The sequence below is a fragment of the Triturus cristatus genome, chromosome 9 (assembly GCF_964204655.1).
Source record: "Triturus cristatus chromosome 9, aTriCri1.1, whole genome shotgun sequence".
NCBI classification, from domain to species: Eukaryota; Metazoa; Chordata; class Amphibia; order Caudata; family Salamandridae; genus Triturus; species Triturus cristatus.
The window spans coordinates 1048644738-1048669481 of NC_140592.1; the positions used below are offsets into that span (position 1 = coordinate 1048644738).

Consider the following 24744-nt stretch of genomic DNA (forward strand, 5'->3'; position numbering starts at 1 on the left):
GCGATAAAATTATCGCTGCTTTTAGGCCGAAAAAGCGGCGATAATTTTTTATCGCCTGCTTGTAAATATGCCCCATTGTTTCAATACCTACAGGTGACGGAAAGGATTTGTTGGGAGCAGAGAAACATATTTCCATCACTCAGTAGAAGTGATTTCTCCAAGGAGAGGTATAGCATTAAATGGAGTTGACACTTCACTCTTATCAGTTTGAATTAATCTACTGAGGTGCTAATGATTAAGGAAACTCGAGCACTGATCCACATCTATCCATCCCACCTGATTCATCTGTATTTCTCTACTTCTGTCTGAAAACATGTGATGAATGTAAAAAAATCAAAAGTTAAAGTGATGTTATAGTTAGGTAAGGTAATAAGATTTTAGCTTACGTTTAAAAAAAGCCTCCAAAATACTAGGGATGAGCGGAATTGGAGGAATTTGCTAATTCCGCATTACTCTTGTAAGGGTGCAGAGTAGATTAGAGTGGCATACAGTGGATTGGCGTAGAGTGCAGGGGCACAGAGTCAAGTGCATTGGCATAGAGTGATGGGTTACGCTTGCCAAAACTGGTTAGTGGTCCTGCTGGCCCCTGACCATTCTGCACTAGTCGACTGGCTTGGGACAACTCGTGGAAGTCGTCTATGCTCCTACCTCATCACCTAGTTTCTATAGCTGCTGCTTCGACCTCACTGTGCTACAGCAAGAACCTCCTACAAGTGCTGGTATTGTGCTCCTGTGCCCCCTAGTCACCTCCGGTTTGGACTCTGTTCCCTCTGCTTTCAGGTTCTTCTCGTCTGGATTCCATGTCCTAGTTCCCTAGCCTGGTCCACGAGACTTTGTAGCTGCTCACCTTCCACGAACCTCCACTGCCATCTATGGGAGGTTCAGACACCACTTCATCCCTATGCACCTGGGCTCCCTGGTGTAGGTATCCTGCTTCGTGGGTTATCCATGGGTGGGGTGGCTCTTCAACCTTTCCTGATCCAAGTGGGTCCTTCAGGGTCTCTTTAAGAAGGGTCCTAGAACTGTAAAATTTCAACTGTGACTTACCCTGTGTTATCCTATGGACGTTTGACCAGGTGCAGCCACTTTGCACCAGGGCGCCTTGGGGTCCCTAGCTACTCACCTTGGGTGGGTCAGTGTTTCCCCTGGGGTCCTTCATCCTCGGGTACTAGTCCCATTTTGGTACTTACCGCACATCTAACTATTTTCGTATATAGTTTGGCACCCGATTAGGCCCCATGTGTTTATCCATGCTACTTACCACTTTCTAAAGTATTCCTTGTGTGTAATTGAAACCTCTGGGTAGGAGATTTACCAAGTTAGTGTCTAGTAATAAATATAAAGTATTTTTCTACTGGTGTTGTTCTTTCATGTGTGAAAAGTTTACTGACCAACTATAGTGGAACATGCAATTGCTTTTCACCCTCCTGGATGAGCCTTAGCTGCTCTCCACAGTTACCCCCATGAGAGCTCTGGTTTCCAGGGTCCTAAATACTATCACTAAGGGTTGCCTGGAATAAGTGAACTAGGTGAACACTATATACTGAGCAAGACTCCTACAATGGACTGCAAGCAGGGCAGGTGATGGCAAATCCCGCTGCCAACTTGATGCCCATGGTGATAAAGGGAGAAGCTAGGAGGGTCTGGAGGCTGTTACAGTGGCAGATGGGGCGGACTGACCGGACCGCTGGCCACCTGAACCACGAGGTCTGTGAGCCCCATGCCTTTGGCCACGCAGAGGCTGGGAAGCCTGCGTGACGCAGTGGCTAGGCTGGAATTGGTGCAGCTGGAAGCTCCTTCCGAAGCCATGAACGGAGCAAAAGGCAGATTGGGGTGGATGTGGGGGCTGCAGAGAGGCCCTAATATTGTGGCCGTAGCATGAGAATCCTTAAAGTGCTCAAGCGCCGAATCTGCCTCACCTCTGAAGTGACGGGTACCAACAAAGGGCATGTCCATGAGGGAAGCCTGGACATCTCCAGAGAAGCTAGTCGTTCTCAGCCATGCATGGCACCTAAGGGCCACTGTTGTTAAAACTGCTCTGCCCTGCGAGTGGCATGAAAATACAGCACCAGGTATATGTAACAGACATTTAAGACCCACCATTTCCATGTAAAAATTAGATATTCTTAACAAAAGCTATTAGAACACAGTGGCAACAGTATTCGTAAGTCCCTTACCCATAATCATACATGTGCAGAATAGGCATTCTCTACAGCAATCATGAGAATACATCTACAGGTATGTAACAGCAATTTAGTACCCATCATTCTACGTATCGAAAATAGCAATGCATATTTCCGTAATAGAAACCAGTAAATTAGGAACCAGGTATTGAATGGCCATTGAACTCCATAGTATCCTCATGCTAGAAGTTGCCCATGTGCCCTACAGAAACATACTCTGGTCAGTGCCAGGTATATAAGAGTCATTGAGCACACTTAATTCCCCATGAAGAAAAAAGCTATGCCTATTCTCCTAAAAGAAACATATTACCTACGTAGCTAGATATGTTACACAGCCACATAACATCCATAATTCACCCTTGCAAAAGTCTATATGAATTGCTGGTCGCGTAATTTATAGCATTGTGTAAATGGTATCTGTTCTAAGTCACAAATTTAAATAGTATATTTTCCGATTCGATAAACACTCCTTGCTAATTAAGTCATTACCATACTTCAAGTACATATTTCTCTTAAATAAAGTACATTATGTGTCCACCACCACTTAAATCACTTAAATCAAAGACAGCATTGCAGCGATCTTGGATTCAGCAATGTAATAGTTAAACCAGCATATAATCGGTAGGTATGTACAATGGAATACATCCTCATAGCATGTATGATTTCATACATAGATGAAAATGCATACTACGTGACTGTATACCAGCAAGTTAAGGGTTAAGGAGTGTTTGTGAAAAATGGACCATTGTGATACATCATCTAAGCATACAAATAACACCGTTTCTAAATGTTCTCCTTCAAATACTGCTAAAACAGAACCATTACTTTATTGTGTGACTTTATAGCCAGGAATTAAATTAGTAAAAATGTGCATTTGTCAGACTTTAGTAATAAACCCATAAACACATCTTGTTAGGTAAAATGCTGAAAACCGACTGAAAATTTAAAGTGTGCATGTGAGCTTTAAGCTGCACTGCCCCCAGTGGACATTTAAGAGAATGCAGGCCATCATCCCCAATGATTTTTTTAGTGCAGGGTTTGCCAATCTTTTCAATGCCCCGCACCCCTAGGAAACGTTTGATTGATGTTGGCACCCCTCTGTGCCTTTTCTCACCGAATTCCTACTAGGCATACAGCACATACTTTTAACCTTTGTCGCACCCCCTGAAATGCCATCTCGCACCACATGGAGATGCAGGCACCCCTGTTTTGGTGTGCCCTACGATTTAGGCACAACAATGTCCTAATCAAGCTGCTTAATGTATTCTGTAGCTCCGTGGCAGAGATAAGTGAATCTCTTGCAGTCTTTGATGTCTTTTTACCAACCTTAGACATAATCTTCGTTTTTCTCGTGTTTTACCTCAAATACCTCTATTATAAGGAATTATTAAAGGCCCGCAACCTTATGCCTTATTGCTTTCTGGGAATTATGTATATATTCCTCAGTGCAATTTTATTGTCCCCCAATACCATGCCCTATGATATCAGTAACAGTTTTTAATAATACCGTTTGAGGCTATTACTTATGCCCGTCTTACATGCTGTCCGTATCATGCTATGTTTGGTAAGATGATGTACTGATCTGCATATTTTATTCTATGTACTGTAATACAATTAATTATGTTGCACTATGCTATACATGCTGTATGAGCAATGCCTATGCATCTTTGTACTGTACTTTCGTTATTTAAATGCCAATAAAAATGCATTGAACGTTAAAAAACATGCATTGCCACAAGCTGCGGTCTGCTGGTTATGGCTGCAATCTCACAAGGTTACATTCTAAGCACTTACCTAAGGTGACGTCATTCTGCTCCTCCATCAATGGCATGGGCTCAGTTTCTTGGCAAAACGCAGATGAATCCATCAAGTCAGACAGAGGCTCCAGAAGCTGCTTGCGCAACTGAACACACCACAATGGCTTGGACAACTCGTCTACAAATAAGGTAACAAGCAATACATATCAGTGACCGGGCACAATAATGTTCGATTCAGACCAACGCACAAGTTCTGCCATGAATTATAGTGACATCAGCTGTTGAACAGGGCACTGACTGAAAGCACAAGACACATTATACAGAGAACTAGTAACAATAAGTAAAGAAAATGTACTTTACATTCTTCGGAGAAAGAATATTCTCTAGAGTCATATACCAACATGTCTACAAATGTCATATTGAAGGACTCTAAAATACAAGCGGTTTGATTCCATGAGCAAATAAAACGTATCGCTTAAGGTTTCACACAGAAAACGTTAAAAATCTAGAAATTATTAATTGCTCAAATCAGCATGAGAATGAATATATAGAAAATGAGATGCTTTAATATTTACCTGCATAACAATCATTAATTAGACTAATGAACAAGTTACTTACCTTTGGTAACAGTATATCTGTAAGAAACATAGGTTAGTTATAGATTCCTTAACTTATAATTACCCCCAGGGCGTCAGACTGGATCCGGAAAGTTTTTCAATCAGCAGTACCCCTGTGCGTCGGAAGGTGGCATCGTTCGTCGTCGCCGGGATGACGTTGCGGTATCTTCATAGATGCCGCCCTCGCGTGCTGAAGTCAGTTCTGTACACGACTTTCCATGCCAGAAGAGCAGAGCCATGCAAGACACTGACCACTAGTGCACAAAACCAGGGCCCTGAAAGGATGTCCTTTACCCTAGAAGTCAGTTTGCAGAACGAGGAGGATGGGTGGGGCGGTAAGGAATCTATAACTAACCTATGTTTCGTACAGATATATTGTTACCGATGGTACGTAACTTGTTCATCTGAAAGAAACAGTTATATATTTCTTACCTTCGAATAGATACCCCAGCAATACCAACCCCGGAGGTGGGTTTGCGAACCAAGTTCACACCAGAAACTCGTGGAGAACAGAACGGCCAAAGAAGCCGTCTCTCCGGACTTGACTGTCCAGGCAGTAGTGTTTCGTAAACGTGTGCAGCGGTGCCCACGTAGCTACCCGACAGATGTCATTTAAGGGGACTCCTCCTCCCAAAGTAGTAGTAGCTGCAGTCGCCCTGGTGGAATGGGAGCGGAGCCCCACTGGAGGATCCTTCTTAGCCAAAGAATAGCAGGCTTTGATGCATAGAACGACCCACCTGGAGATGATGTGTTTGTGCACAGCCCGACCTTTCTTAGCGCCCACGTAACCAACAAAGAGCTGGTCGTCCACCCGGAATGGTTTTGTGCAATCCAAGTAGAAAGAAAGCGCATTCTTTGGATCCAGACGGTGGAGCCTTTCTTCCTCTTTCAAAGGATGCGGAGGCGGAAAGAAGGTGGGCAAAGTGATGGTTTGCCGAAGTCACACCTGACCCCCCCTCAGAAGCTCATCTTCACCGGAGCAGTTCTGGACACGACGCAGTTTCGGCTTTATCCTCCTGAACTGCGAGTCCGGGATATTCAGGCTATGATTCCAATATTTCAGCATCTATCCCGGGTTTCGGTCAGGATGACCCAAAGGCTGCTGGGCCTCATGGCCGCCTGCATCCTGCTGGTCGATCATGCCAGGTGGCATATGCGGGGTCTGCAGTGGGACCTGAAGTTCCAGTGGGTGCAGCATCATGGGATCTGTCCGATTGCGTCCAGATCTCGGAGGGCACTGCACGACAAGTGCAGTGGTGGCTCACGAACCAGGATTGGGTCAATAGCAGATTCCTCTCCCTTCCCTAACCAGAACACACAGTAGTGACAGACGCATCCCTTCTGGGAAGGGCCAGCCACATGGGATAGACGGAGATAAGAGGCCTCTGGCCTCCAAAGGAGTCCGGGCTCCACATCAACCTTCTGCAGCTTCGGACTATCCGTCTTGCACTCAAAGCCTTCCTTCCCTCCCTCTGTCAAGGAAAGAGTAGTGCAGGTGTTCACGGACAACACCACTGCCATCTGGTACTGCAACAAACAAGGCGGGGTGGGGTCGTGGACCCTATGTCAAGAGACTCTTCGTATTTGGACATGGCTGGAACATCAGGGCATGTCTCTGGTGGTTCAACACCTGGCAGGTTCGCTGAACGCAAGGACAGATTAACTTAGCCACCGATGCATGATGGATCATGAATGGCGTCTTCAGTTGGAGGTGGTGCAAGGTCTCTTTCAGCAGTGGGAGAGCCTTGGTTAGATCTATTCACCACAAAAGAGAACGAGCAATGTCAGCAATTCTGCGAGTTGGAATTTCCAAGGTGGCACTCGCTAGGCGACACCGTCTGGATCCAAAGCATGCACTTTCTTTCTACTTGGATCGCACAAAACAATTCCGGGTGGACGACCAGCTCTTTGTTGGTTAAGTGGGCGCTAATAAAGGTCAGGCCGTGCACAAACGCACCATCTCCAGGTGGGTCATTCTGTGCATCAAAGCCTGCTATTCTTTGGCTAAGAAGAATCCTCCAGTGGAGCTGCGCTCCCATTCCACCAGGGCGACTGCAGCTACTACTGCTTTGGGACGAGGAGTCCCCTTAAATGACATCTGTCAGGCAGCTACGTGAGCTGGGCTGGATACCGCCGATGCACTTGGCAGGGCGATTTCAATATCAGTAGCCCTTCGACGCTACGCCTGGTTGCGTTCGACTGGTTTTTCAGGGGATGTCCAATCCCCCTTGAAGGCTGTCGCCTTTTCGGCAACAAGGCAGACAACGCGCTGGAGTGCTTAAACGACTCTCGGGCTATGGCCAGGTCCTTGGGCCTCTCCACCACCCGCCCTGTGCAGTCTGCCTTTCGCCCCTTTCGTGGCTACAGAAGGGGTGCTCACTATGTCCCTCCCAGAGCCACAGGGCAGCACAAGCTGTTCAGCCCCAGCGCGGCCAGGGACGTGGGAACCACCGGCGTGGTTCTGGAGCCAGCGGGTGTGCCAGTCCACCACAGCCCGCTCTGCAGCAGCCTCCAAACCTTCCTAGTTCGACCTTTCAGGGCCACCAAACGCCAATGGGCGGCAGGATCCGCCATCACCTCCCTCACTGGCGCACCATCACGTCGGACAGGTGGGTTTTGCAAATAGTCCGAAGGGGCTACTCCCTCCCCTTCGAGACTACCCCTACCTCCATGCCACCTCAGTACCATCGCATGTCGGAGGATCACCTGGCCTTTCACCAACAGGAAGTTTCTGCACTCTTGGCCAAGGGTGCCATCGAGTGCATTCCTGCCCAGAAGTAGGTCCTGGCTGCTATTCTCACTACTTTCTGGTTCCCAAGAAGGACAAAGGCCTGCGTCCTATCTTGGTTCTCAGGAACGTCAACAGCTTCCTCTTGAAGGAGAAGTTAAAGATGTCGACGCTCGCTCAGGTCTTGTCTGCCCTAGACTCTGGAGACTGGATGGTAGCGTTGGACTTGCAGGATGCTTACTTCCACATCCCCGTCCTGCCAGCCCACCGGCGTTACCTGCGGTTCATGGTAGGCCACGAGCACTTTCAATTTACCGTGCTCCACTTTGGCCTTACCAGCGCCCCTCGGGTGTTCATGAAAGTGATGACGCTGGTCACAGCTCATCTGCGCAGATCAGTGGTTCCAGTCTCCCCCTATCTCGACAACTGGCTGTTGAAGGCGGGCTCGCCCCAGGCTGTCGTCTCCCACCTCCAGACTACGGCCGACCTCCTGCATTTGCTAAGGTTCTCCATCAACGTGCCTAAGCTCTCAGGGGTAGGGTGTTGGGAGAGGAAAGTGGGGTCGCCCAGGGCCGGGCAGTGGCGTCGGGCAATCATCCTGTCCACAGGAGCCCCTGTGTTGGACCTGGACCACGTACCCAAAAGGATGTTCGTGAGGGATTCAATAAATGGCAGCAGGGGCTCCGAAGAGCTCACTGTAGGTTGAAGGACCTCTGTCAGGAGGTTAGTCCTGACTGCCACCGTAGGTAGCTCGAGGTGGAGCACCTCGGCCGCCCTACACAACACCACTGCATATGATGCTACCTCCTCCGTAGCCACGGTAGGAGGAGACAAAATGCCGAGGTTTGGGGAGGTATCCAGACCACTGGCACCCCCCAGTTCCTCTCTCCAGTCCGGTCGTACTCCAAATGATCTGTCAAAGGGTCCCCAGACGGCTCCCAGTCTTCCACACCCTCCTCTGGCTGCCAAACTGGCTGAAAATGGCCAGGGTGGGACACAGGGACAAAAGCACTCATCGGCGCCGGATCTGGCGTCGGCCGACGCCGGTCCGGCTCCGTGTCAGAGTCTGGTTGGGTTGGAAGCTGGGGTTGACGCTGGCTGTGGGTCCAGCTCGCGTTGGCTGCGGTCGTTGTGCCAGCGGAGTCGGTGCTGGTGGAAGTGTCACGAGGTCGACTGGCGCCGATCCAGATCCAGGCCTGGATCCAAGGGGGTCCATCCGCACTCTGCGTCGAGTCGGCCGACGGAAAGTCGAAGAGCGACGATGCTTCTTCGACTTCTTATGCTTCAACTTTCCTGACCCACAGTGCGAAGACTTAGAAGAGGAGTGATGATGACTCCGCTATTGGTCCCTCGACCTCCCACGCGACCGGGACCTTGCGGGATGTGGAGCCGACTGCCGTGTCTCGAGGAGCTTTCGGGACCGCTCCCGCAAAGACTTCGGGCCATGGTTCGATAGTCAGAGCACGACTTGGGGTCATGGTGGCGCTCCAGGCAGAAGAGGCACATGCGGTGCGGATCCATCACGGACATCATTCGGGTACAGGAACCACATGCCTTGAAACCGGGCATCGCTCATGCACCTGGAGTCGGTTGAAGACTCAAAAACAAAGTCGACAAAAGTCGCAAAAAACTCAGTCAAAAAGTGACTGGTCTCTCTCCGGATCTGCGGAAAAAGAAAGAACTGGCGTCAGCGCAGGAGGGAGGCCTCTATGTAGCTACCATGACGTCATCCCGGCGACGCCGACGATGGACACAGAGTCGACTGTTGCCACCTTACGACGCACACTGGTACTGCGGACGAAAAACTTTCCGGATCCAGTTTGACGCCTGGGGGTAATTCTAAGGTAAGGAATCTATAGCTAACTTTCTTTTGGATATGAAGGAAAAAGCGTCATTCACAATTTTAACCCTCTTCAGAGTAAATCAGGTGGTGGTTCAACATGCATTCACCAATTATCAAATACAATCACTGTTTTTGCAAAGGAGCAGTGGTAAAATTACCCCGGCTGTCATCAACTGGGAAGTGAGTAGGCAGGTGTAGAGAAAAAGATCCAAGATGGACGATGGGTGGGTAGGGATGGCCTTTTGGCAATAATCCCCTTGAATATACCCCCTCCTCGGATCTTTTCACTCACCTGGGGTTCTAATGGACACAGTCCTTCTACTCTCGGATTCCCACGGTTCTACTCGTAACCTCTGATGAGCAGTGAATATTCTTCCGACCACAGAGCCCAAATCAACATGGCTGATGTCTGGTGGAGCTGCCATTGCAGCTATAGGGGAGACTGGCTGTTGAGCACCCCCTCGGCCGTCACCTACCCAGCCGGATATTGGACACAATTTTTCTTCGGCTCTCCGCTGTGTCTCCCCCTCCTTCCGACGAAACATCGAAGATCTGCTGAGGATGGAACATACTCTGCGCGGCTGGTGTCCGGTGGAGTTTCCTCGGTGGCTGTGGAGGTGATGGGCTTTGTTTCGCCCCTCGAGACGTTTCCTTTCTTTCTTTGTTTGCCCGCAGCTGCCTGACCTCCTCCTTCACCTTCCGGATCGGCGACTGGGACGCGCGAGTCTTGCAGCGGCAAAAGTTCAGCGGTTCTGAAAAACGATACCCCAGAGCCTGTTTTCCCTCCCCGAGACTAGGGAAGCGTGTCCCCCCGGATACCAACTGCTGCCTCCCTCTCCTGGGGTTTATTCGTAGGCACCTGAGCGGACGTCTCCGGACTTTGTGGCTTTGCAGAACGACGACACGGCTGCCCCTGCAGCCCCCAGTGAGCTCACGTTGACGACCTGTTTGAGATCGGCGCTCACCAACCTTCATCCCTCCTCAATCCTGTGGCCACCCACCCCTTCCTAATCCTGCTCCCCCTTTGTGGTTTGTAGAATTGTTTTTTTCTGCCTCCTACCATTTTGTGTTTCTTATCGGGACCCGTGACCAGGATCCTCCATCTTGACTGCGTCGACCCCTGGACTGCTCCCTGTGTCGCAGGACTGTGTTTCCTCTTTTCGACCCCTGTTAGACCTGTCAGCCCTTTGGGTGGTCCCTCCTCATCATTATTTATTTTGTCCAACTTTTGCCTCAAACCCCGTTATAATTTTTCCTTTTTGGGAACCACCAGACTTTTTAGTGTTGATGCAGGGTCAGGGAGCCATTTTCCCTACCCCTGGAACTTCTGTCTGAGGTCCTGAGCCACAAAATGGTGGCCACCCATTGTCACCTGTGACATCACCAGAACCCACTGGAGGTTTCTAGAACCTTCTGTAACATTCTAGAACCCTGTGACAGTGGGAGGCAGTTTAGAATGTTGGGAGGCCATCTCAGAGTGGCAGTTGGCAACTGACTGGAGAAGAGAGAGGACAGAGTTAGAAGGAGGTCGGAGTAAGGCAGCAGAGGTGGAAACCAGTGCTTGGAGTGGGGTCCAGAAACCCACCCTTGATGCTAGTCTCTACTGACCAAGCCCAGCTTAGAGCCCTGTGTGGGATCAAGACCAGAAGAACCATCTTAAAGAACTGAATATTTGGAACAGGCCTTAAAGAAGGAGAACAGCAAGTTCCTGACCTGTTCAGCAGTGTCCTCCTGGAGTCCTGACGTCGAGAAGCCTGGAGACCTGGGGCCTAAGGTAGAGAAGCGGCGCTGACAGAAAGCAGACGTCGTACCCGGAGGTCGTGGAGAGGCGCTGGAGGTCGAGGTGAGGCGTCGACGGGGGAGTGAAGTCCGCCCACCGGAGTCGCCGGAAACTGAGGTGAAGCGCGCCGGAGGTCGGGAGTGGAGATCGCACTCCGGAGACACCAGGAAGTGGGGAGTTCGAGTCCCTGCGACGCCGGAAGGCGACATTGAGCCGAGGCCGCCCAGCGACATCGAGCCGAGACCGCCCAGCGACACCGAGCCGAGACCGCCCAGCGACACCGAGCCGAGACCGCCCAGCGACACCGAGCCGAGACCGCCCAGCGACATCGAGCCGAGGCCGCCCAGCAACATCGAGTCGAGACCGCCCAGCGACATCGAGTCGAGGCCGCCCAGCGACATCGATCCGGAGCCGCCTCACGGCGTCGACACGGTGCCGAGCGGAGCCGATCATCGTGAAAAGGGCAGTAAGTGGTAGAGGGGGTGTTTAAGGCCCCGTGGAGCCCTAAAAGACCATTCTAGGGGCTAGAGGGGTGTTAGAACCAGCCTGGGAGTGCCAGGGGTGAACTAAGACTGGTGCAGTGACATCTGTGAGGGGCTGTGTAGTTTGGAGGGCCAGATCTTTAGGTTACCCTTGTTCCACCTCAGCTTAGGCCCCAGCCTTGACCAATCTAGGTGGGGCACCCCCATGCCATCCAAGTGTCCTTAAGTTGTGTATGGGCAAAGTAAGACCAAGTGACCTCATGAAAATGATTTGAACTGTAACTGTCCTTGATTGTTTTACCTTATTTATTGAAGGTGCTTTATTTATTGTCTTCCACTAATTTATTCTTGCACTGTATTTATTGTCTGACTGTATTTATTTGCCGTCTATATTTATTGCCCAACTATTTATTCTTTGCTTAATGATGACATGAACCTATTTGTGGAAATTCAGAAGTAGTATTGTTTATTTGACCTGCTCTTTTTAAGGAAAATCCTATTGTCTTGTATTTATGTTATGAAACCTGCAACTAAGAGAAAATAAGATAAAGACATATATATTTTCAACTTGACTTGCATTATTTTTACGGTGTAGTGTCGTTTTTGGAACGGATGAACGCATGGTTATTGTGTGGGTGTGACGTACGCTTAACACGGTGCCTGACCCCCAACCGCTCGAGCCAAGCTACCATTGTGCTGGGAACCTGGTGACTGCTAACCCGGTTGCCCGGTTTCCAACAACCCCCCTTCAGGTCCCCTCCACCCCTCTCAACTTGTAGTGTCACCGCGACACTGGATGTGGTAAATGCTGGTCCCCTGCCGGTTTGTCTGACTTTCTCTTCTGACTTTGGGTTTCTCTGAAATACTTTCCCCCCCCGCCGGTCTGCCTGATCCGATCGCCTTTCCAATCCCCTTTTTACTCCTCCCCCTCTACCTTCTACGCACCTTCAGACGTTTTGTCTGTGTTCTGTTTTACTTTTAGAACTCATGTTACTGTGTAACACTGTCTTTTCCTATTGGTATTTTAGGCTCCAGTAACAAATGTATTTTGTAACTCTCGATTCCTCATGTAAAGCGCTCTGATACCTCCGGGTCTAGGCAGCGCTACATAAAACTCTTCAAATAAATACAAAAATTAGAGTAGGAAACCACCATTATCTGTTATTGAACAAAGTCAACAAGCAGTGAAAGGTTAGATCTGTGACGTACTTGTCTCCACTGGGATGCCCCCTGCTAAAAAGCTTGAGTGCAGAAAAACACCCTGGGGGCTATACACAAAATGCAGTCTGTAGTTCCAAAAAACGCCAATCAAAAAGCTATGTGTGCAGTTTATGCCTGAATAACCTTTGAACACAGCCACAGTTTGGTGAGCAAGAAGGCTGGGAAGGAGAAAACTACAACAACCAGGTCAGGAGGGCTGGGGCTAGTAGTTAAAGCCAGGAAAAATGAATCACATGATCAGGATACAGATTTCAACCATAACACAACAGGCCACAAACCACCAAAGATTCCCTGCAACATACATCAATTGTGATCAATTCTCCCAGTACTCTGTAGGGTACAACTGCATTATAATAAAAATTCAACAGTGTAACAAGGCACTATAATTGAGAGTAAGAATCTACGGTCAGTCAGTTAAAAAAAAAATCTTTGATCTAGCCAGGAGTCACCTCAAGCAGTAGGAGTCTTTCAAGAGTAGTGTGTATTCTCTTTATGTTGCGAGCATGATTTAATTCATAAACTGTGAGTCCTAACCTATGCTGCATGCGTTCATGGACAGAGTTTGCAGTGTTGACAGAAGATGCTTTACAAATGTTACGAAAATGCTCCAATAAAATGATGCTGCTGAGACACCATGGTTTCTGCCAGGAGCTTTAACAAACGTGTTAAGAATGAGCATATATATACCAGTCTGCAAGAGGTGGCAATTCTATGTGCAAAAGCATATCTCAGGTCTTTACTTTATTAGGTGAAGCCAACCTGTTGCAAAAGGGCAAACTCAGGACATTTACACAAGGAAAGAATAGCTGTTACAGGCGGGTCTGAATGAGCCTCGCCTGCTTGAGTGGTGCGGTGTCTGCGGCTGGCAATGCACCGAGACTCAACATCCAGAACACACCAAACCGAAGGAGTGACTGTCAAGGTAGCCTTAAGGGAAATTACACCTTCAAACTAACATTGGCAAATCCAATAGGTCTAACCTTGGGAAGCTGGTGTTCTGTTTAATTTGTAAATATATTTAAACATAGCCCAAGAAAAATACTATAAAGCATGCCCTCACATAAATGTGGCAGGCATATGCTTCTAATAAAAATGTGAAATAAAAATAAAAATTGGATACAATTTTAATAGTTTAGTATGGTCACTCCTATGCTTGCTTCTCTTTTGATGGCTTTCCTTATCCCAGCTTGTCAAAATTGTTTGTCCCAACACATGAGCAGAGCCTCTTTACCAGGTCTCCGACTGGCTTCTATCCTTCCAGTGCTCACTGTTAGGGAACTTTTTTGTCTTTTTGATTAAGCACTCCATGAGAGTGAAATGTGACTGCCAGCTCTCTCCCCCCTCTCCCTGGGTTCTCACCAGAAAAATAGTCCCCACAGTTTTTCTCTCCCACGTGTACCTCTCCCCCACGCACTGTATGGTTCCATGTGTTTCCCCCACGACACCTGTGCTGCCGTCAATTGTGTGCTTTTCACTTTGTGCGCTTCTAACAGCCCGTGCTTTTCACCCCTTCTATTAATTCGCCACTCAGGCAGCTTTTTTTGGGATGGGGGGGGGGGGGGCATTTGTACTTTTGCGGAATAAACAAATATTTTTTGATTTACAGACCAAAGTATCATCTCCAATCTTGAATTTGTAAATTAAAAAAATCTAAGCAAATGCCCCCTCCCACATCATTCTTCTAGGGTGCACATGCTTTATGATGTAGCTCTCCGCTGTGTGACCTGACTGCCTGGACATTGCACAGCATTAGGAAAATGTCCAATGCTCCACACCAGTGGATGAAAACGACTGACCCCAGATATCTATATATAAATGTGAAGGTGAGGACGGTGCACCAGAAACGAAGTCAAAGGAAAGCCTTAAGTTTATCCAAAATGTCCTTTATTCTATAAGTAATGTTTTTTAAAATTCAACCACAACCAACGCGTTTCGTACCATTGGAACTTCGTCAGGGCTCAGAAAAGTCTCACAAGGGCTCAAAACAGTCCTATGCCCATAGAGACAAGATCATAAAACACCTCTATAACGGCAAAAAGTGGAATCATGCAGCAAATCCCCGCATAAATGTAAAATATAAAATGGCGTACAATATCAGCTCACATTCCTCCATCCAATACTGGAGGTTTATTCAGATCACCCCAACCTATATTTGTGAGTGACTAGGCCAATATTGCAACCTCATATCCTCCATAAATATCCGGAGCCTGTAGAATCGACTCCGGGGTATGTAGGGGTGTCCTGCTCATGCAGGGGCATCCTCACACTTGTAACCAAGCACCCTGCCCTTAGGACTGAAGAGCTTGCCATAGGGGGGGACGTATGGGTTTTAAGTTGAGAAACCTCAGATATAAGGAAACTTATATCTGTTGTGAGAGGTGCAAGCACCAAATCATGCAGGCTGCAAATGGCAGGCTTGTAGTCACAGTTTCGAGCAAACTCCCATGGGTGGCACAATACATGCTGCAGCCTATGGGAGACCCCTGGTGTACCTATGGACTGAGTACCTTAGTACTACATAATAGGTACTTAGAAGGGTACACCAGTAGCCAATTGCAGATTAACCAAAGAACTTACCAGAACCAATTTAGGGGAGGGAGCACAGTTGCTGGGATCCCGATTAGCAGGAACCCAGCAGACTAAGTCAAAAACATACTGACAAGAGGACATACTGACAACAGGCAAAAAGTGGGGGTAACCATGCTAGAAGGATCCTACCTTCCTACAATTATGGACACGGAAACAAATAAGTAACAGAAGGCAGCAGAGCAGCACCCAAAGAGAAACCGTAAATGACAGTTTAGAGAATACATATTCCATGTTTTTCCTAACTTCTTTTGGAGGAACAGGCAATTAATAGCTGAGAAAAGAATGTTCAACGTGACCATCATTATTAAGATAATAAAAAATGTACCCTTAGACAGGAGTTCAGAGTTGGTATTTTCTCTGTATAGATAGCCACGTCTGCAGAAGTGGGCTGCCCATCAGGGTCTTTACATCTACTGCACCGGATTGGTTAATGCTGAATATTCAACGCCACATGCGGGTAGGTTAATGGTGTACGGAATATTAACGCTAAAAGCGGGTTAGTTAATGTTGCACTGAATATTAACGCCACATGCAGGTTGGTTGTTGTTGCACGCAATATTAACATCAGCTACATCATTGTATATATGCTAAACGACAAGGTTCTGAACCCATATTACATATACTTCATGTCTTTAGCCTAAACGTAGAAAAGAAATTAAGTCAGCAGTTCTGGTTCCGAAATTCTCACCTGTTCTGCCTACAGTCCAGTTTTGGCATGAAACGCAGATTAAAAACAAAAATTATTTACAGTATTGCTAAAGAAGATCTAATGGGTAGTGTGGTACTGGAACGCAGAGCTTGTTGGCAGGATTGCTAGCTCTTCTGTATATAAACTACTCAATCTCATACCTGTGTGTCTTAAGCTGCTTTTATAGAAACTATAATATCTATTCTAAAAAGCAGTTGCTTCTCACATAGCCCCCTCTAATGATCACACCTATGTCACCTGAGAACAGCAGGCAACCGATTGGTTTGATTTTCGACAAGCAATAGCTGATGCGTGTGCACCTGCACAGATACAGTACCACTCGGTGGGACACTACAGCAAAATGTGCCAAAAATGTAAGCAACTCTGTGAGACAATAGGAAAAAAGAAAGAAGGAAGACAAAAAACAAAGAAAAGGAAAAAAGAAGGAAAGGCAAAAAGGAACAACGAAACGAAGCACTAAAGACAGAAAGAAGGCAGGAATGGAAAAAGAATGAAATAATGTCCAAGGAAGAAGGCAAGACAGGATTGCAAACACAGATAGAGCTCACTGAGTAGATTAGATTCAGAGTTCATGTAGGTTGACTAGAAATATCAGCAGTCCGAAAACAAGACCACTCCAAAGAAATTTCCAAAACCATTAGCAGCAGATGCGATCTGATATGGCTGGGATGTGCCCTGCAGTCATATCAAAAACGTCCTGCTATTACATTAGCACAAAAACAAAGAAAACACTAAACTAATTATAATCTAAAACAAAAAACTGGCACTAAAGGAACTACCTTGTGTACAGATGTGCACCTTGTGAAAGAGCAAAAGGCAGTCACTCTAACTGAAGTTGCCAAGTGGCTTAAGTAGTATGACCCAGTGCCCCATGCTGTAAACTGTAATGGGAGGAAGCAAAATGTGAATGACAACATACCAATGGATGAAGAGAGGGGGCTGAAAGCCCCTTTAAGTGTATTATACATATCATTTTGGTAAAATCAAAAGGTCTTGGCTAGCGCAGGACTTAAAAGAGTGAAGGCAGTCTTAAAAAAACAAAAAAAAAGAATGAGTAAGTCAACATAGTAACAGAAATCATTAGTGCTAAGCTGTTTTCTGCGTAACACTTGAAAAGACCTTCTCCATAGCAGACAGTAACTGGGAACATTCAATGGCACCAAAATACTGCGTTGAGGATGTCCTACCAATACTCCATCAGGCTATTTTTACCTCCGAAATATGGAATGCACATTTCATCAGGGGTCCCAGAGTACTGGCTGCAAAGTTGAATATATTTTCTTACTTTTTCATCAGGTTTCAAAGCAAAACACTACTGGGATGAAGGTTACCAAGGGCAAGAGTAGGCGCAGCGGCAAAGACCAAATTATACTGAGCTAGAGATGCTCCTTGATGTGGGCAAAAAAAGCTGTATTGCAGAAATCCAGAGCATAATGTTAACACATTGTGAGAGGAGTATCCCGGGAGCAGTCCTCTAGATGTACGAGTTACTTACCTTCGGTAACGATGTATCTGGTAGAGACTAATCTAGCCGCAGATTCCTTCACATAGAATTATCCCCAGGCGTGACACTAGATCCGAAAACTTTGCCACAGCATCCCTCACGCCGGGGGCGGGGCGACATCACGCGACTCCACCCAGGCGTCGTCTGCGTACGTGACTTCAGCGAGGTCACATAAGACCTGCCCCGGCGTGCCTACGTCAGTTTTCTTCAGAGAACTTTTCTGCACAACAACGCGGAACCACTGTGGAAGCATGGGAACAGTGTGCGAAGAGCAGAAAAATTGGAAAGAAACGGTGACTAACACTACCACCAGAGTAGTGCCAACACCGTAGAACCCAAGGGCAGGGAAGAAGAAAGAAGAAGAAGCAGAAACCTGCGTAGTCACCCTGCCAGCACATAGACAGCCTCCCATCCCTGTGCCCCGGAGGAAAAGAACATGCGTAAACGCATGGCACACGTAGTAACCCGCCCCCCCCCCGATCCTGAGCAAAGAATGGGACCCGTCCCAAGACAGACCGGGACAACAAACTTCCAAGCCACCCCAACCTAGAGGGCAACTACCCACAAGGGACAAGGGCAAGACATGGCCAGATGATCCTTAAGCAGAGGATAGCAATGGAAGGGAGGGGAGGGAGGACAGGGATAGAAGCAATCCCCCTCAAACCTGGAGTATCCAGAGCAGCAGGACACCGGAGCACCGGAACCCCATCCTCCAAAGAACCAAAGGAGGAATGAACCGCCCCCCAGATGGAGTCACCCGTCAAGAACAAGGAAGGCACACACAGGAGACACAGCACCCCACCAGGAGGAGAGTACCGAAGACCAACCCAAGGGTCCTCGCAGAATAGGGGAGGAAGGGCGGGCCGTGAAGGAATCTGTGGCTAGAATCGTCTCTACAGATACATTGTTACCGAAAAGCAGTCCGCAAAAGGGGGCTGGCGGCTGAGGGGTGAATTGACAGGCATGCCGGGTCACGCGGCGTTGGAAGGTGCCGATGCAGAAACTAATCTTTAGAGCCAAGCTTAAAACTGCACTATTCGAACAGTAAGGTATTCCACTTCTGTAGGTTCCAGTAAGTATTTGCTCCTCAGCGCGGGGACACGCCGCTGGGCGTCACCAAGCGCTTTACAAGACCCCCTAAATAGAAATAGAAGATGCTGAGGCACCGGGTCCCCGGAGGCAGGACGCCTCCAAGCCCCCGTCAAGGCAGAAAGGATTGAACCTTCAAAGGACGTCAAGATTTCCCTCCCACCAGAGCCCTGGTGAAGGACCTTCAACAGATGGTGCGCCGGAAAGTGAGCCACCGGGTCACCTATGCGTAGGATGCCCACAGCCGTGGACACCGCGTGAGCGACGGCCGCATCCGTAGGGCCCCGCGGAGGAGAAGGCAGCTTCTCCGTGGGCGGCGGTTGCAAACTAAGGCGGCCGTCCCCGAGGCCAAGCGGTGCGCGCAAGGGCCAGGCCTGTAAGTCAGGAGGAGCCGAAGAATGAGGGACCTGCCCCTCTTCCGACGAACACCTCTGCCTCATGAAGGGCGGGGAGCCACCCTTCGACGCCGGTGAAAAGGACACCACACGGCGACCAGTCTCCGGGGAGGACGATACCAATATGCAGCCTGCCTCCGGAGAAGGAGCGTCCGAAGACTAATCCGCAGTATGACCCCTGCGCGGATCCGTAGAGTCCGCTGCTTGAGGCAGGACACCGGCGCCATCCGGCGTCACCGGGCAAGGGACCTCCAAATCACCCCGCATCGGAGACCGGAGCGGGGACCGGAGTGGAGCTGGAGCTGCACCGGCCCCGGAGCAGCGCCGGCCCGACCCCCGCATAGGCAACCACCTACGTGGGGGAACGGGACGGGCCCGAAGCCCTCCGCCAGCCGTCGCCCGGCAACCCCTGTGGTGGCGCCAGGGACGATAACCTCCGACTCTCCCTCCAAAGAGGCAGCCGCCTGTGAGGAGGTACGAGAGGGGCCCGGAGAGGGATGAGGGGTCCACCCTCGGCCTCTACCCTGGGCGGGACGAGGAGAGTCCACCGACCGCTGTGGCTCCGCACGGTCCAGCTGCTGCAGACGCCGTAGCGATGTCACCACGGCCTTAGACAGGACCACCCTGCCAAGGGACCGAGAGGGGCTCGGGGATGTGACCCGAGCCCCGCAAACTCCCCAGACACCACAGGGACCCCCGCAGGAGTTTGCGGCGAGGCAGAGACGCCGTGGCCTGAAGAAGGTGCCCCAGAGGAGCCGCACCCCAACAGCACCACATCTTCCAAGCCTGGATCCGACACAGTCGGCAACGGAGCCACCAGCGGCGCCGCAGAGGGCCCTGCGCAGGGCGAGGGATCCGCCGACGTCACAGGAGGGGAAGACGCTAGCGAAGGCCTGCAAAGCCGCCGCGTAAGTCTCTATCTGGACTCTCGATCCCCCAACACCAGGAAACGGCGGATAGAACGACACGTGGGGCCGCATCACCCGCGGAGAGTCCATGCCCCCGGTAGGCCGGAAACCAGCCCCCGGGGACGAACTGCGACACTTAGCCATCGGGGAGCGACGCTCACGTGACATCGGAGAAAGGCGAGGACGACTACCACGGCCGGACCTGAAGCAGTCTGCCGAAGCAGACCGAGGGGAGGACGTCGACCTGGAGAGACGCGCCGAGAGAAGTTTCATACGGCGCTCCCACAGCGACTTTTGGCACGCCGCACAATCTGTGGTGCCATGATCCTCCCCCAAACACCACATGCAAATGAGGTGAGGGTCCGTCGCCGACATAAGACGCCCACAAAACGTACAAGGTTCCACCAAACGAATGGAAGAAAGGGGGCCCTAAACAGGCCCGTAGCAAGGAACGGATCCTAGTTGCACGCGGAAATGAAAAAAACTGACGTGGGCGGATCTTATGTGACCTCGCTGACGTCACGTACGCGGACGACGCGCAGGGATGCTGTGGCAAAAAAGTTTACGGATCCAGTCTCACGCCTGGGGATAATTCTACATGAAGGAATCTGCGGCAAGTATGATCTATCAGATCACTATGTTAAGAGCAAGTCCCAGCTGTCACTACAGAGCCATGCAGAAGTTTTAAACCTTTAAGAGCATCATCAGGCAGTTTGTTTGCCAGAGAGGCAGCTATACCTATATACTGTGCTCTTTCAAGTGTGTGGTCTCCTGTAACACTGTTTGCTATTGAAATGGCAATAATATTTATTTTTTTAAACCAAAGTGTGTGGTGTCTGCAGGCTGGGGGAGGGGCTAACAAACGAGGTAAGAGGATTGGCATAGTAGTGATCGCCATGGCAGTCCTATGTGGGAGGAGAGAAGGGCTCCAACAATCAAATATTTGTGAAGGAAATGTGCAGACTACATATGGAAGTGGTAATCGGTGCTTGGAACTGCGTGGTGCATAAGAACAAGTTACTTACCTTTGGTGCCGTTCATTATGGTGGATACTCTAATCACAGATATTTCACCATTACAATAAACCCCAGGTGGCAGAATTGATCGGGAGCTTTTCAGAGCAGTCCGTCCGTAAGCTGGTAGGTGGTGTTGTGTGGCTCCTTGCTGAGATTGTTGCGCCTCAGATGGGGTGGAGTGGTGATAGACGCCACACCCGTGTGAAATCCATTACTTTAACTTTATTGTCCATGTCCAGAGAAGCGGAGCCCAAACCTTAAGCAGAGGTACCAGTGTGAAGATCTTTTGTTTGGGACATTTTAAGGTGAAGTGGCCAAGAGGGCGGGCAGCTGGCCGACAGGGCGGGCGGAGAGGTGGCCGAGAGGAGGCCCAGAGGGTGGGCAGAGAGGAGGCCCAGAGGGCGGGCAGAGAGGAGGCCCAGAGGGCGGGCAGAGAGGAGGCCCAGAGGGCGGGCAGAGAGGAGGCCCAGAGGGCGGGCAGAGAGGAGGCCCAGAGGGCGGGCAGAGAGGAGACCAAGAGAGCGGGCAGAGAGGAGACCAAGAGAGCGGGCAGAGAGGAGACCAAGAGAGCGGGCAGAGAGGAGGCCAAGATGGCAGGCAGGTAAGCCGAGACGGGGGACGGCGAGGTGGCCGAGACGGGGGACGGCGAGGTGGCCGAGACGGGGGACGGCGAGGTGGCCGAGACGGGGGACGGCGAGGTGGCCGAGACGGGGGACGGCGAGGTGGCCGAGACGGGGGACGGCGAGGTGGCCGAGACGGGGGTCGGCGAGGTGGCCGAGACGGGGGACGGCGAGGTGGCCGAGACGGGGGACGGCGAGGTGGCCGAGACGGGGGACGGCGAGGTGGCCGAGACGGGGGACGGAGAGGTGGCCGAGACGGGGGACGGAGAGGTGGCCGAGACGGGGGACGGAGAGGTGGCCGAGACGGGGGACGGAGAGGTGGCCGAGACGGGGGACGGAGAGGTGGCCGAGACGGGGGACGGAGAGGTGGCCAAAAAACGGGGGACGGAGAGGTGGCCAAAAAACGGGGGACGGAGAGGTGGCCAAAAAACGGGGGACGGAGAGGTGGCCAAAAAACGGGGGACGGAGAGGTGGCCAAAAAACGGGGGACGGAGAGGTGGCCGAAAAACGGGGGACGGAGAGGTGGCCGAAAAACGGGGGACGGAGAGGTGGCCAAGATGGGGGACGGAGAGGTGGCCAAGACGGGGGACGAAGAGGTGGCTAAAGCGGGGAACGGAGAGGTGGCTAAAGCGGGGAACGGAGAGGTGGCTAAAGCGGGGAACGGAGAGGTGGCCAAGGCGGGGAACGGAGAGGTGGCCAAGGCGGGGAACGGAGAGGTGGCCAAGGCGGGGAACGGAGAGGTGGCCAAGGCGGGGAACGGCGAGGTGGCCAAGGCGGGGAACGGCGAGGTGGCCAAGGCGGGGAACGGCGAGGTGGCCAAGGCGGGGAACGGCGAGGTGGCCAAGGCGGGGAACGGCGAGGTGGCCAAGGCGGGGAACGGAGAGGTGGCCAAGACAGGGAACGGAGAGGTGGCCAAGTGGCCAAGACGGGGAACGGAGAGGTGGCCAAGATGGGGAACTGAGAGGAGGCCAAGACGGGGAACGGAGAGGTGACCAAGGCATGGAAATAAAAGAACTCACATCAGCACACATGGGTGGTGTCTATTGGCTCTGCTATATTACTTTCTGGGATGGAACAAAGTTGACTGGGAGCAACACAATGCTCACTGCTATGAATATCTTACGGTTCATGTTTGGCACCTAGGATTATTCTAAAAGTGAGGAACCTGTGATTAGAAGTACCAGTCAGAAAATCCATTCTACTGGGAGAAGCTATTTGGCCTCTGGAGTTGTGTTTCATGTGGGGAGGTGATTGGGAGATACAAGTCCTGGTGGTGCCATATTTTATTTATAGAGGTCCCTGTTATTGAACAACTGGTAATTCCCTCTTCATATGCCCAGCTGCAGATGGATAGATGCTCCTAGATCTCACACCACCCAGGTTAGTTCATCATTAGATCAGATTTCTTTGATATCTCCTTTTAAACCCTATTTGCCATTTACTTGAGCGAACAAAATGGTAGCCCAGGCAGACAGTGTACAGCAAGACTGTCTTGCACAGAGTTTGATAACGTAAGGAAGAGGTGTGGCGCCGTGGCCAGGGCGACTGACTCCGGAATCAGGGGATCACGGTTCGATCCCCGGCGCCAGATTAGCCCAGCACCATGTGACTCTGGGCAATAGCTTGCTTAATCTTCCCGACAGCCCCCAGCGCCTAGAGACCCTTATGGGCGATTGTTTGCGCTTTACAAATGTGGATAATATTATTATTATAACATATACAGTGCAAGTTAGCCCACTAAACACAAGCCACATCCTTAAACATGCCTCCTGGTTTTGTCAGGGAACCGCTTCTGGAAAAGGTGATCAGATATAGAAGCCTGTCTGAAAGGGAATCGTTACATTAGAAAGGTGGGCAGTATCTTTTGATCATGAAATGTGAACTAGGGTATTGTAGTCGGCTCGAGGCCCCTGTGCATCTACCATGCCAGAGATGCCTTGCTGCACTTGGGGTTAGCTTCCACATATTGTCAAGACAGTTTTGACAGTGCATCTAATCACTTAGCTTGTGAACTTGGCTTCGGTAGGCATACACCAAACTGAAGAGTTCACCAGAGCCAGATTCCAAAAGGAGTGGGGCTCACACAAGTGCCTTCACAGGTAGCAGGAAGAAAGCTTTGATTGATTATTAATCAGGTCACAGAGAGCAAAACAATGGTAAAAGAATGCAGTGGGGCTGTTGTGCTGTTCCGGTGGCAGGGGTCAATCTAGGAGGAGGGTGCCAGGAAGAAAAGAGATGTAAAGTCTAAATAGATTGTGCATTATAACCTATCCAAGATTCAGTAATTAATTATACAAGGTCAAATTCAAGCAGTAGCGGCAAAAGTGTAAAATTTTGGGCACAGGTTGCCAACCGAGGGCTGAGGACAGTTACATTGCCCTGGGGTAAGGAGGCTCTTCTATAGTCTAAAAAAGTGAAGACCTTGCAAGAATAGCCCCAGGGCCTCCCGCTAAAGTGAGTCAAACCTAAATAAATTGATTGAGGGTCTGCCTTAAATATTTCGCACACAAATGGTGCTTGGCACAGTTGTTAACCCTGAACAAATTACCTATTACCCTGCCCACACAAATGTTCTAAGAATCAACCAAATATTCCTACAGCCCATGTGAAGCTGCAGTGGGAAAGAGAGGGCCTTGAGAAGGCCTCTGCTTAGCGGTCATCTACAAGACTCTCCATGTAAACTGTAAATTCGCTGTGTACGACTGTCACCTGGAACACATCTAAAAAAACAGAGCATGTGAAACTCCCTGTGCTCGGTAACACTGGACTTGGTTAAAGTCAGCCCAAAATACTGTTGAAGCGTGGGAAGTTCATAATTGATTTTAACTTCCAGGCTGCCAATTTTGGAATTCTCCATCACCAGACTCACAAAGTATAAAAGGACCTTCTTATGTCCTACAAATTTCCTGTAGACAATCACAGTACTTCAGCTTCATGTAACTTGATACTAAGAGATAATCCTGACGTCATTATCTGTGCTCCACATAAATAACATAACATGCAAAGGGTAAGCTCAATGATTGCAGAATGTAAATACCTGAAGGGTCTCTATTACTGCTTCCACCCAAAGGCATAAGGTCAGTATGAAAGCTGTGGGCTAATTCACCATTTTCCGGGAGGGCCAGACTTTTTACAGTTGATATGCTAGTTGACGAAGATGCCGAAGAGATGGAGGAGCGGTTATCTTCCTGACTTGCTTCCAAAATAGGACTGTAGATGACAAATAGAAAAACGTCATATTTCATAAGACAACACAATAACTTTTTCACAAACCTGTTACTAAAATGTGCCATAAAATGGATT

At 49.8% G+C, this 24744-nt stretch overlaps 1 protein-coding gene across 3 annotated transcripts in view; it reads right to left on the bottom strand.

Moving 5' to 3' along the window:
• The window catches only part of BUB1B (BUB1 mitotic checkpoint serine/threonine kinase B), a 350741-nt gene that overhangs the window by 62547 nt on the left and 263450 nt on the right, over positions 1 to 24744 (bottom strand). For all 3 annotated transcript variants that reach the window (XM_085626910.1, XM_085626909.1, XM_085626911.1), the window contains exons 20-21: positions 24479 to 24651; positions 3978 to 4118 (exon numbers count right to left, since the gene is read on the bottom strand). In XM_085626910.1, coding sequence (XP_085483036.1) covers positions 3978 to 4118; positions 24479 to 24651 — 314 coding nt within the window. The remainder of the gene's footprint in view (positions 1 to 3977; positions 4119 to 24478; positions 24652 to 24744) is intronic.